At 40.1% G+C, this 14,975-nt stretch overlaps 1 protein-coding gene across 9 annotated transcripts in view; it reads left to right on the top strand.

The window, feature by feature from the left end:
• Smn (survival motor neuron) overlaps positions 1–13,082 on the top strand; it is a 71,974-nt gene extending 58,892 nt beyond the window's left edge. For 8 of the 9 annotated variants that reach the window (XM_076180098.1, XM_076180093.1, XM_076180097.1 and 5 more), the window contains one exon: positions 5,227–13,082. In XM_076180098.1, the coding sequence (XP_076036213.1) occupies positions 5,227–5,397 (171 nt within the window). In that variant the 3' untranslated portion in view covers positions 5,398–13,082. The remainder of the gene's footprint in view (positions 1–5,226) is intronic. The other variant, XR_012966028.1, reaches the window with a different exon arrangement.
• The last annotated feature ends 1,893 nt before the right edge of the window (positions 13,083–14,975 follow it).

Raw genomic sequence — 14,975 nt, 5'->3', positions numbered from 1 at the left:
AGACCACATGGCTGTTCTTGGTACGCTGCTGTATGCTTTTTCGAGGTCATAGAAAATTAGGAATATGGGTTTTTGCTGGTCTTTTGATTTTTCCTGTAGTTGGCGAGCACAGAAAATCATGTCTATGGTTCCTCTAGATGGGCAAAAACCACACTGGGATTCTGGCAGGAATATTTCTGCTATGTTTTGTAATCTATTTAGTAGGATCCTTGCCAAGACCTTCCCTGATTGATAGCATTGATATCCCTCTATAATTTCCACATTCTCTTCTATCTCCTGTTTTGAAGAAGGTGACAAGGAGTGCATCTTTCCAATCATTAGGGGCCTGTTTTTCTTCCCATGCTTTTAGTATGATGGAGTGAAGACACATCTTCAGGACTAAACCTCCATGGATCAGAAGTTCAGTGGGAATGTTGTCCGGTCACATGGCCTTCCCTTGGTGCATTTGTTTTAACGCTGTATCAAATTCTTGAAATGTTGGTGATAGGGACATCCATAGTTGGGGTGGATGTGGCACATTTCGGAGAAAGTCTTGTTGGGCTGATGAGTTCCTGTTCAGGAGGGTGTTGAAATGTTCTACCCAATGGTTCTGGATCTCATTGTCTTCCATGAGGATGTTGTTGTCTGCTGCCAAAAGTGTCTCTGCAGCAGTGTGCTTTGGTCCAAAAAATTTCTTTATGCCTACAAAGAAGCTTTTAAGGTCCCTGCTGTCAGCATAACCTTGCTGCCACCACTCATTTTGTATTTCCCAAAGCCTGGGCTAAACATCCCATACTATACAACACATTATGGAAGACTACATTGTACACAGTCTTGCATGCCAACAACACAATATACACTTAAGGGAGATGACTGCTCAGCCAGATAGTCTAGGGAACTACAACAACAACAAATCTATCCTTCATCACCTCCCACACTTCTCTCAGCTTCCCCTGGTACTCCTATTTCTTTTCCTTCTCCTTTACACTAACCACCTCTCCGCCTTCTGCCCTTTTCTTCATTCTCTACCTATCCTCCACTCTCAGCTTTCCTTCCTCCAAAAAATTATCTGGCATTCCCCCACCTACAAAGATGGACATCCAGAACTCTTCCTATCCTTCCTTTGGATATCACTACATAGTAACATTAATACACAAATGTCTTATCAACCACCCTTCTATCCACCACCCTTTCCTATGTGTAATGCTTGACTTTCTTTCTGAACACTGTTAGCTATCATCAGCTTTCTAAACACATCACCATCAACTCTCCAATATGATTCTTACCTGGCACTCCAAACCTCTCAACCACTCCATATATTGGTTCATCCCTACTCTAGCATTGAGATCTCCCAACACTACTACATTGACATTTCTACCAAAACTCTCTAAGCACTAATTGAAATGTATCCAAAAAGCCTTCTTTTCCTCTACACTCTTCTCACTACCAGACCCATATGCACTTACAAAGACCCACATCTCCCATCCCAGTTTCACCTCCATCCACATTAACCTTGATACTTTCTTCCATTCCACCACACACTTATAGTTTTGCCACCCCTTCCCTGTCTCACCCCCTCCTCACTCATGACAGCCTACCCACTGCATCCCCCCAATCTCAAAATCACCTCTCTCTTCCAATTTAGTTTCACTTAATGTCAACAAATTTTACTATCTCTTCCCCTTTTAATGTCAACAAATCTTACAAACATGCTGCTTATCTCTTCCCTTTTATTCTCATCTGTACCACACCCATGTATATTGAATGACCCAAATCTTAGGCTTCTGGTTGGAAATCTCCCAGACCCTCATAGACCTTCACTTTTTTTTGTAGGATAATTGTACAGAGAGCAAGATATTTAGTCCCACCACTCAGTCCTACTGAGCTGCCTTTTACAATCCACATCGGAAACATGGTGGCAGAATTCTTTTCCTTCCCCTACCATAGGGGACTGAGGTGAAAAAGAAAAAAAAATAGACTCAAAGAAGTGTTACAGGATAGTTTTAAGAGGGGCATAACTGTGGTATAGTTGGAGTACAAAAAGTAGCATCATTCCTCTAGGAGTAGAAATTGCACTCTAGTATAGATAGATATTATGTGTGGCTCTAGTGATAGGGGTGCCCCAAAACACTCCCTAAGGCATTGGCTGCCTGCTGCTGTTCAATTAATACATGCAGTCAATATCTCAGTATGGGGTATACAGATAACCTGACATTTATATCCCAGCATAGAAACTACAAAATGGTAGCTAATAACACCCCAGTCTACTTGGACAAACTAGAGCAGTGGCTTAGAAATAATAGAATGGAAGCCTCTCCCCAAAAATCACCAATAGCTTTGCTCATCCCAGACAACCATGAATAAAGAAAATACCTTATAGTGAAATTAAAATTTAAACCAAACCCTTTCATTGGAATAGAACCCTAAAATTCTAAGCCTAACTTTTAATATTCGTATGACCTTCAGGTCATGCGTCAAAGATCTGACAGTGGACATCAAGAAAGAAATCTATATACCAAAGGCTTTTCCCCCTTTGTAAGGGAGGTATCCAAGTCAAAAGGCCCATACCCATACCTGCCCATTTCACTCCTATCCACCACCCTCTCTTCCCTCTCATCTTAGCTCCTCTTGAATGACGGGTCATCCCTGCATCCCGCCCCACTGCCCTGGGTCAGAAGCAATGCAGCAAGGCCACTTCAGTTATTCAGCACCCCCCCCACACACACACACACCATTTCCTCATGCAGAAAAAGAGAAGATGGATAGAAATCCCTTCAGACTGCGTCAAATACCATTCGCACATAACCATTCACCACTGCTACCCCAGCCCCAAGCCCTTCACATCCTTGCATCATAGTATCATCTATACACAGCCATTCTCCACTGACCCCTATTTTCTGACTTCTCCCTTCCTTGCTCAAAGCCCCATTTCACTCCATCCACTTCTCCCTTCACCTCTTTTACTAATATTTCTTCAGTCATTCTTTCCATGTGTCCAAACCATCCCAATACTCTTTTATCAGCACTATCTCCCATCTCTTTTTCCACCCCTGCTTTCCTCCTCGTCTCATTTCTCACACTATCCAACCTTGTAACTCCTGCCATACTTCTCATACAGTTCATCTTGAACACATTTAAATTTTTCCTTTCTGTCTCTCTTAAATTCCAAGTCTCCACTCCATACATTGCCATCGATACAATCACCCCTTTATATAATCTCTTTCCATCCATTCCCAGCTGCCTATTTCTCATGACACTTTTTAATCCCCCAAAGCATTTACTTGCTTCTCTTAATCTAAAATTTACTTCCACGCCTCCCATTCCTACCAAGTACCTAAAACTATCAACTTCCTCCAGCCTCTCTCCTTAAGTCTTACTTCCAACTCACTGCCATCCTCTCCCCTTGTACATCTCATCACCTTACATTTACCCACATTCACCTTCAACTTTCTCCTATCACATATCTTCCCAAACTCCATCACTGTCTTAATCCCTCCTCTGATCCTGTCACTAGCACAGTGTCATCAGCAAAAAACAACTGGTTCACCTCCCACTTTCCTCCATTTTCTTTAACCATCTCTAGTCCCTTGCCCTTTACCCTTGTATTTACCTCCTGCACCACCCCATCCATGAACTGCCATGGCAACATTTCACATCCCTGATGCATCCCCACCTTTACCTCAAACAACTCGCTCTCTCCATTTCCAATTGCAACACAGTCTCTACTATTGTAAAAGCTCTTGACTGCCCTTAACAGCTTCCTCCCCAGTCCAATATATCTGCAAAACCTCCCACAGTGCTTTCCTGTTGACCTTATCATAAGCCTTTCCCAAATCCATAAAAGGCCCAAAAAACATCCTTACTTTTTGCTAACACTTTCTCACATATATGCCTAACCACAAAAATCTGATCCGCAATTACCTTTCCTAAACCCACACTGTTCCTCAACAATTACTCCCTCTGTTCCTAATCCTCTCAAAACCCTCCCATAAGCCTTCCCAACTACACTCAACAAACTGATCCCTCTAAAACTACTACAATCACATATGTCCCCTTTTCCCTTGTAATGCAGAACTAAACAAGCCATCCTGTAGCACCCCTTCCTAAGGCACACATTAAACAGTCTCACTAGCCAGTCCACTATTACTGTACCTCCCTTCTTTAGGCACTGCATGACACCCATCCATCTACTTGCATCACTTTCAAAACTACTAGTACCTCATCTTTTCTTTTTTCTCCTCCAGTTTCCTCTTCCATCACTGTCATTGTCTTAGCACCTCCCACTGTTACCATTAATCCCTCCCTATCCGCATCCACATTCAACAGTTCTCTAAAATATTTTGCCCACCTTCCCCTTACCACTTCTTCCATCAACATCTGTCCATCTGCATTTCTTACCTTTTCTTCTCTGCTTGACTTGCCTCCCCTTCCTCTCCTAACTTCCTTCCAAAACCTCTTTTTATTACTTTCAGAAATTTCTGTCATACCCCTCCCCCATTTTAAATTTTATCTCCTTTTTGCCTCCTTTATCTTATGTTTTGCTTCTCTTCTTTCTTTGTACCTCTCATATTTTTCTTTCATCCTACTTTGCAACGAATCTCAGAATCATTGGCTCTTCTCTTGTACAACCTTCTTCACTTGATCATCCCACCACTCAATAACCTTCCTTCTATTCCCTCCCATCCTCCCTGTTCCATACACCATCGTTGCACACCTTGTCACTCCCTCCATGAAACACACCCACTCTTCTTCCACTCCTACCTCTACTCTATCTTTCACCACCTCCCTCACTTCCCTCAGCTTCTCCTTGTACTCTTTTCCTTCTCATTTAAATAGTTCACTCTAAGCACCACTAACTTCTGTCCATTTCCTCTTTCTCCACCTATCCTCCACTCTCAGCTTTCCTTCCACCAAAAAATTATCTGATAAACATTGTGCTGGCTGTTACTGGTGTACCTGGGAGCTGTGAATGACCTTCAAAAGAGATCTGGGGTAACAGATTAATTGATTGCTTTACTAAATGATAACTATCATTGTAAAATTTTTATTATCCATTAACAAATATTTGATTTGTTTTAAAATGGAAATTATAAAGCATTATTGGTAGAAGGTACATAAGCATTTTGATGCATCTTAAAAAAAATGTGTATTCATTTTTCATATCATATCTATTATATCTACTTATCAAACACCACTGATTCACTCATAATTCTCGGTATTAATTAATTTTCTCCATTTTCCTTAAAGCCATCACTTCCTCAGATGCCACCCCCTCCTGCCATGCTGTCAGGTGAGAAGGATGCTAAAACTACCGAAGCTCTTCACACAATGCTCATGTCGTGGTACATGACTGGCTACCACACTGGCTATTACCAAGCTCTCAATGAGGCCAATTCTCGGAAACACACCACATTTTAACCATAAATTGTGAGACCTGAGTTCTTTCGTGTGACTGAAATCCTTACTCTTAATGTTTTGTCCTTGAAAGAGGAATCTCCCCAATATCTTTGCATTGACTGTTATGAAATGTAACAAGCCATGAAATCCATGTGACATGAATAAAGAACTGTTGGGTAATGTATTGAAGTGTATGGGCAGTGTTTTGCAAAATATGTATAGAACATTTGACCTAGAAAATAAATATAGTAACTTTTCATGGTATTTAATAATTTACAGTGCTGGACACCGATATATTCTCCCTCCAGCCCATATGGAAAACAAGTTGCAAAAGTTGTGATTTGCTTATCCATTTGTCTATTGTTACAGAATCAACAGAATCCAACTTTTTATATATATTTTTAAGTATTATGTATTTGCAACTTCTATTGAATGTCCTGATGTTGAAAAGCAAAGAAAGAATTCACATGAATACTATGGTTTCATTTGTGACAGATGTATATTGCTGTTACATAAGTCTACAAAAACCTTATATGATGAGGACTTGATATTTTCCTTTCACCAATCTGTGCTCACCTTCATTCACATGTGTTTACATTGTTGAAGTATTGCTTTCCCAATGGCACCCCTTTTTGTCTGATACATACCTAACAGGCAGTAAAAGATACCAATATGTTATTGTATTTTTTTTAACACAGGAAAATATACTACTGGTAAAGAATTATAAATAAGGCATATATGTAACACTAATTCTGACTTGAGGATTGTTGTTGGAAAGGCAGTACCTCACCGATGTAGACACTTGCGAATGAAGATGCTCACAGGCATGAATGAAAGCAAAATAACAGTACCCTTCTCCACTCACCCTTATCTTCTACCCTCTCCCTTCCTCAACAGACATTCCCCTCTTTCCCAATGCCCCTTGTACCCTATCCTTCCATCTCATCCTTGGTCACCCCCTCATGTTCACTCCCCTCACCTCTACCTTCCACACCTCTACTAATCTTTCTTCACTCATTCTTTCCACGTATCCAAGCCATTTCAATACTCTTTCATAAACCCTATCTCCCAGCATCCTTTCCATCCCTGCTCTCCTCCTCACCTCACTTCTCACTCTATCCAGCCTAGTAACCTGTACCATATTTCTCATGCATTTCATGTCAAAAACATTTAATATCTTCCTTATATGTTCCATGTTTCTGCCCCATACAGTGCTGTTGGCACAATCATCCCTTCATACAATCTCCTTTAAGCATCTATTCCCAAATGTCTATTTCTCATTACTTGCCTCTCTCAATCTACAATTAATCTCAACCTCTACTCCTCCCTTTCCTGCCACATTCACACCCAAATATCTAAAGCTATCTGCTTCCTCCAGTCTCTCTCCCTTAATACTCGCTTCCAATTTCCTGCCATCCTCTCCCCTTGTACATCTCATCACCTAACTTTTACCTACATTTATCTTCAACTTCTTTCTTTTGCACACCTTCCCAAACTCCATCACTAACTTCCTTAATCCCTCTTCTGATCGTGCCACAAGCTCAGTGTCAACAGCAAACAATAACTGGCTTATCTCCCACTTTTCTCCACTTTAACTATCTCCAATACCCTGCCCATTACCCTTGCATTTACCTCTCACACCACCCCATTCATATACAAATTGAACAGCCAGGGTGACATAATACATCCCTGGCAAATCCCACCTCAAACACTTGCTCTCTCCATTTCTAATTCCAACACAGGCTCTACTACTCTTGTGAAAAATCTTGACTGCTCTTGACAGCTTTGCTCCTATCCTATATATGTGCAATATTTCCCATACTGTTTACCGTCATAAGCCTTTTCCAAATCCACAAAGGCCCAAAAAGCATCCTTACCTTTATCCAAAGTTTTCTCACATATCTGTCTTACCACAAAAATCTGATCCATACAACCCTTACCTGTCCTAAACCCACACTGTTCTTTTTCTAATTTTCTCAATCAAAACCCTCCTATAAGCCTTCCCAACTCCACTCGATAAACTGATCCCTCTGAAACACACCCTTTTCCTTTGTAAAGCAAAACTATACAGGCACTCTTCCAATCCTCCAGTACACTACCCTCTTTTAGACCAACATTAAACAACCTCACCACCCAGTCCACCATTACTATACCTTCCTTTTTTTTAAGACACTGCATAACACCCACCTAACCCAGGTGCCTTACCAGCTCTCATCATTTTAATGACTGCTTTCACCTCATCTTTCCTTATTTCTCTTCCATTTTCCTCATTCATCACCATTTTCTTAGCTTAGTGCTTTTCTGTCCCCATCCTCTGCAACTCCCTAAATTATTATTATTATTATTATACTAAGAAATGTCCCCTTTGGGGCTACAGAGAGTAGGATACCTAATCCTATTCCCATCCCATTTCTGTCACCTTTTATGACTTGAGTGGGAACACTTTGGTGGTAGTATCCTTTCTCCATTACCACAGGGTTATATCATAGCTAACACAATAACACCTTTGCTCAATGGATTACAGTGGATCCACGACTCACCATTTGTGAATTTATATGTCCATAACTTCTCATGAAACCTAACTAATGTGTATTCATGAATTTTCCACCTATCCATGAGTGCTACTCATCTCGGACCAAGTACTTGAAACCTTGAAAAACATTTTCCTGGTTTAAAGCTTAAAAATCATTATCACTTAATTCTACATATATATATATATATATATATATATTATATATACTTAAATATATCAAGGGCTTTTTCCCCCTTACAAGGGAGGTAGCCAAAGTCAAAGGCATAAATCCACTCCCTCCTACTTGGCTCCTCATGGATGATGGGTCATCCCTGCATCTCACCCACTGCCCTGAGTTAGAAGCAATGCAACAAGACACAGCACATCCACAGCAAGACTGGTTCATTTAGGTGGCAACCCACCCTCTCCATCCCCTCCTGCAGAAATTATTTAATTGTATGTACATTTATTGAAAATGAGCAAAAGAGCAATATGCAGTATATAAGCTAATACATACATATAACAAAGGCTTTTCCCCCCCCTTATAAGAGAAGTAGCCAAAAAAACAGTAATAAAAAACACTCCCACCCATTCCATCCCTATCACACTCCACTCCCCTCCACCCTCTTCCATCCCTCTTATCATGGCACCTCCTGGATGATGGGCCATCCCTGCATCTCACCCACTGCCCTGGGTCAGAAGCAATGTCACAAGACACAGCACATCCACAGCAAGGTTACTTCATTAAATCAGCAACCCCCCTCTCCGTCCCCTCATGCAGAAAAGGAGAAGACAGGGAGAAATCCCTTCGGGCTGTGTCAACTTTTCTCATACTCCCTCACCCCCCATCCCCCACCTATTTCACATCATGCATCACAGCATCATCCATATACAACCATTCTCCATTCACCCCTATCTTCTGTCCTCTCCTGTCCTTCCTCAACAGACATTCCCCTCTTTCCCAAAGCCCCTTTTACCCCATCCATCCATCTCATCCTAGGTCGACCCCTCATGTTCACTCCTTCCACACCTCTTTTACTAGTCTTTCTTCACTCATTCTTTCCATGTGTCCAAACCATCCCAATACTCTTTCATCAACCCTATCTCCCAACTCCCTTTCCACCCATTCTCCTCACCTCATTTCTCTATCCAGCCTAGTAACCCCTATCATACTTCTCAGACACCTCATCTCAAACACATTCAAACTCCTCTCTTCCTCTCTTATAGTCCATGTTTCTGCCCCATACAGTGCTGTTGGCACAATCACTCCTTCATACAATCTCCTTTTAGCATCCATTCCCAAATGTCTATTTCTCATTACACTTTTTAATCCACCAAGGTATTTACTTACTTCTCTCAATCTATATTCTACCTCCACCTCCACTCCTCCCTTACCTGCCACATTCACGCCCAAGTATCTAAAACTATCCACTTCCTCCAGTCTCTCTCCCTTAATACTCACTTCCAGTCTGCTGCCACTTTCTCCCCTTGTACATCTCATCACCTTTTACCCACATTTATCTTCAACTTCCTTTCACACACCTTCCCAAACTCTGTCACTAACTTCCTCAATCCCTCTTCTGATCCTGCTACAATAGCAGTGTCATCCAAAAACAACAACTGGCTTATCTCCCACTTTTCTCCACTTTCTTTAACCATCTCCAATCCCTGGCCCACTACCCTTGCATTTACTTCTCACACCACCCCATCCATGTATAAATTGAACAGCCAGGGCAACATAATCCCTGACGAAGATCCACATTTACCTCAAACCACTCACTCTTTCCATTTCTAATCCTGACACACACTCTATTACTCTCATAAAAACTCTTGACAGCTCCCAGAAGCTTTCCTCCTATTCCATATATCTGCAATACCTCCCACAGTACCTTCCTGTCTACCCTGTCATAAGCCTTTTCCAAATCCATAAAAGCCCAAAAAACATTCTTACTTTTTCCTATAGCTTTCTCACATATGTCTTATCACAAAAATCTGATCCACGCAACCCCTACCTGTCCTAAACCCACACTGTTCCTCTCCTAATCCTCGCAATCTAAACCCTCCCATAACCCTTCCCAACTACATTTAACAAGCTGATCCCTCTGAAACTACTACACTCACATTTGTCCCCTTTTCCCATGTAAAGTGGAACTATACAGGCACTCCTCCAGTCCCTCTCTTAAACAAACATTAAATAACCTCACCAGCCAGCCCACCATCACTGTACCTCCTTTTTTCAGACATTATGCATGACATCCATCCAACCCAGGTGCCTTACCTGCTCTCATCTTCTTAACAACTGCCTTCACTTCATCTTTAATATAAGCTACTACTAAATTTAAATATCAACAATAAAAATGTGGTGTGGAATGCCAGAATCATCATCATTGTTTCTGGTCACTCCTTGCTGGTGCTTTGAGAGTACTATCGAAATAAACGCCATGTGAGGACGGAGACTTTTTAAGTACAACATTTCGCTTGTTACGCTTTGAGAGTAGCCTATCAAGGAGCACAATTCAAACAATCTTTCATTATTGGTAAGTACAGGTCTGTTTTACTATGTCATTGAAATCTATTGTTATATTTAAAATTTACTTTAAAAATAAAGCATTAACACTTATTTACATCTCAAAATAATATAAAAGCATTAAAACAAGGTTTGTACTATTAAAAAAGGGTATTCAAAAGCATTTTAAGGGGCACGTTCAATAACTGCAACTTTTTGGAATTTGCAAGGGGTCTGTCCCTTGTGAATACCAGGGATTCACTGTACTGCTAAATACAAATCACCAGAGCCTCATAACCATACACCACTGGCCATTCTGTATTCTTTGACCAGTGACATGGTCACATTAGACACTGCAATTTTTGCATTCTTTAAAAAAAAAAAAAAAAATCATCTAATGATCAGTAAATATGGTATTCCTTTTGTATCTATCTTATTCATAATGCACACTGATAGTAAAAAAGACAGGAGCTAAGGGAAAATTATTCTGTTTTCCCCATACTTATATTTGCAAAGTGTTTTCCCCATACATATATTTGCAAAGAATTTATAATGGTCATCTTGATTGGGAAAGTCTAACAAGAGAATGTAAAATCACAAGTGGATGTAGTGAATTTGAGAGGAAGACTACGAATGATGTGAAGGGATGGGATAATGGGATTCTTAGATGCAAAAGGAGTGAATGGATAATGCAAGTGGATGAGGAAATAATACAGCTCAGAGTTATTCTTCCTGTCTGCTTTGTAAATTTTTCAGGTGGGTGAGTTGAGGTGGTCATCATATAATGAAGCATTGGAGGTAAACCAGCTCCAGATCTCAGGTCCTGCAGTGGAGGAACTGTGTCTTGCTGCAATGCCTTTGAACAAGGTGGTATGGTAGGAAACAGATGACCCTTCATCCATAAGGTGCTGTGATGAATGGATCTTGAAGGTGTAGGACCTGTAGGGTGGATGTATGCTTTGACTTGTACACCCCCTCTTATAAAGGGGAGGAAGCCTTTTGTTATGTATGTAACTTATGAAATGTTAACTGCAGTGAGTGAAAATATTGCTAACTGCTCTCAGAAAATGGGAAAGATGTGATCCCATATTGTTTACAATTCATTCCCTGCAACTAGTCTTCTTCCACTTGAAATCTTAGAAGACCATGGTTAAGGGGATCACTAATGAGTACCTGCAAGTGGTGTACCTATAAGATAAATGTTAGAGTCATCTCCAAAACTTGTCAATACCTTCACCTCCATCTGAAGGTGTATCATTGAGGGGCTGATATTTGTTCACTATACTGGGACCAAGATCTTTCTTACCAACTTCAGTTATATTTCTTCCACATTTTCACATAAGGAGAGCTGACATGCAGCAACTGCTTCCTTCTTAGTATTATAAGCTGGACCCAACACTATATGTCTCTTCCCAGAGAGATCAATAGCGGGCCCTGAGGAATGTTGCCAGCTAGTGTGGTGCTGCTGGTTCCCAAACAGTGAAACATGAAGCAACTATGGTGCCAGTTGTGATATAAATATTGGGAGGAAAGGATCCTTTATTTTTCAAATCAGGTTTTTTTTATTAGATCAGAGAAGTTTAAGTTGTTGTTTGAAGGGAATGAATACCAAAAGGTAAGGAATATTAAAACACAAGGAGTGACTCCCACTAGGTAAGTAATATTAGAGTTGTTTTTAAAAGGAAATATCACAACTTAAAAAAGGCCTTTGGTGTTTGTGTGTGACTTGGGGGATTGACAGGTGTCATGAGAAACAGACATGTGATGGTGGATGCAGGGAGGGGATTGTGTAAGGGGGTGATTGTGCCTGGAACACTGTGTGGGGCTGAGACTTGAAATTCAAGAGTGCAGAAAGGGGACGTTTAAATGTATCTGAGATGAAATATCTGAAGTATGGTGGAGGTTTCAAGGTTGAAAAGAGTGAAAAATGAGGAGGAGAAAAGGAGTGAAAAGTTGGTTGGCAGATAAGGCTGATGAAAGATTATTGGGATGGTTTGGGCAATGGAAAGAATGAAGAAAGGGGACAATCAAGAATGAGATGGATGGATGGCGAAAGGGGCTTTGAACAAAAGCGGAATATCTGATGAGCAGAGAAGGGAGAAGGCAGGGATAGGTGTGAGTGAAGAATGATTGTGTATGGATGATATTTTGAAGGAGCCTGAAGAGATTTCTCACAGTCTTCTCTATTTTCCACATGAGGGGACGAGGAGGGAGGGTTGCCGTGTAAATGAAGTGGTGTGACTTCTGAATTGAGCAGGGGACAGGGGTAACCATTCATCCATGAAGAGTTAAGTTGAGTGGGGGGGTGTGCTTGCCTTAGCTGGCTACCTCCCTCATAAAGGGGGAAGAGGCCTTTGGTGTGATAAATACGCAAATATAAACATTATTCAAAAGGTGGGGATACATTATACCTCAGAACTTATCACACGAGTTATCATAAATTATTTATATTTTTCAATTACATATATGGAAAGAATAGTCACATTGTGAATATTAAAAGTCTGTACTACAGAGTTAGTGTTTGGATAGTCTTTGAGAGTAAGAAATGTATATTGTTGCCTGCATCTCCATTGGCTGATTCTAAACACCTATTATTGGTATACAATGTGGCATACAAGTGATTGTAACTAATGACTCCATTTTCTTTTTATAAATTTTTGGAAATAAAATGTAGTTTAATTGCTTTGATTTTTGCATTTATTCATTTCAACCTATACCATATAATTTTCACATGGTTAGCAGGGTGGAATGAAAAGGAAGAGCTTGACAGGAATTGATTCCTTCCAACACCATCTTGCAAGACCACCACAAGTAGGTACCCAGTATTAGTCCCATATTGAGGAAATTAAAAAAAAATCACAGGATTACTTCTAAACACTAGTGAACCACATCATACATTTTAAATGTTGTTTTAATCAGTATATCACCAACTCAAAGCAGTGTCATTAGTATTTAACACCTGTTTGGTGTTTGATTTTTTCAGTTATCAATTCAGCTAACTTCAACAAACTCTGTAACTATTTCCATGTTAGCTGAATGTTCACACACTGCATAAGGCTGTAAGCCAAAGCACTATTTGAAATGATGAACCTAGTCAAAGCACCTCTAGTCCTAATTCTTCGTGAAATACTCTTGCTTTTTCTTTCATAATTTTTCTTACCTGTTTTTCTGAGCCATGATCAGCAAAAAACAAAGAAAAAAGTCCATTGGAAGAGCCAGTACATTGGTAACATTTCACTAACACAATGCTGTCCAATTTTTTGAGCAGTGCAAATGTATCTTTAATTAATACTGTGCAGTATTTAAGCTTCACAGCTTGAAATATGTCTCCATTATTCACTGGTGTTATAACTACAGTTAAATGAGAGTATATATGTATACTTTACAAGTACTCATCCAGTCATTTGGGGGATTCCTCACTACCCAGTCCACTATAGCTGTTCCTCCCTTAGGCAGACATTCTACATGACACCTGTCCAAACCAGGTGTTTTACCAGCATTCACCACTTCCAATGATCTTTTTATCTCATCTTTTCCTATAGCCTTGTCATTTTCCTCCATCATTTTTTTAACACCTCCCACTGACAATCCCTCTCTTATTTACTCCACATTTAGCAATTCTCTTAAATGCTCTATCCATCTTCCCTTTACCACCTTTACTTCTATTTATATCTGTTGATGTGTACCCTTTATCTTTCCCTCTCTACCTGACTCATCCCCTCGCACCAACTCTTGTGCTAAGCTTGGAAAAGAGTGATTTGAGGTGAAGGTAGGGTTATGTAACGTCACTCTGGTTGTTCAACATGTACATGGAATGGATGGGGTGGTATGGAAGGTAAATGTGAGGATGATGGTTAGGGGGTTGGAGATGATTAGTGAGAGTGGAGGTAAGCCAATTCTTGTGATTTCTAGTCAACTCTTACTCTGATCAATTTGTACCCTGGTCAACTCGAAACTTATCTGAGTCAACTCCTACCCAACCACAAGTCAGTACAGGACTCTTCTGGAGCAATTGTTCAGTGTATGGAATGACTATACTAGTGGCAAAAAACAAGTGCACTGTTGAAACAACTCTGTGGACTTTATTGTGCAGTTCAACCAAGTCAGCGTGGCGATAGGCGACATCATTTGTTTACCCAGCCATTTATATGTTTGAAATACAGTATATATGTTGTCGGGAATAAATCCCGAGAGGCATTTTTTAGAGTAAATAAGCTATTATTACAAATTAATATAGACACCTGTGATTATGACCTCAATTGATTTAGTGAACTGATAGCTGTAGAATTAGGATTAAGATTGAGATACAGCAATTAAGCATATTGAGCTGTATGAAATCAGTATTCTAGAATGCTTAGTATATAAAAGCATGTGTAATGAATTATACAACGTTACATTTTCCTTATAGAGTGGTGTATCATTTTTGTTTATACATATGAAAACATTATGTAAGGGATTCGATGCCATAGGACCAAGCATGGTTGACAACCCTCTTCAGGAATGTCAAGTTACCAATGTATCATTTTCATTAATCTTTTTATTTACCACCTGGTGACTTTTCCATCTTGAATATTGATTCTG

This window comes from Oratosquilla oratoria, chromosome 43 (genome assembly GCF_046742065.1).
Source record: "Oratosquilla oratoria isolate Oo_2021 chromosome 43, ASM4674206v1, whole genome shotgun sequence".
Classification (NCBI taxonomy): domain Eukaryota; kingdom Metazoa; phylum Arthropoda; class Malacostraca; order Stomatopoda; family Squillidae; genus Oratosquilla; species Oratosquilla oratoria.
This window is presented reverse-complemented; position numbering and strand designations above follow the sequence as displayed.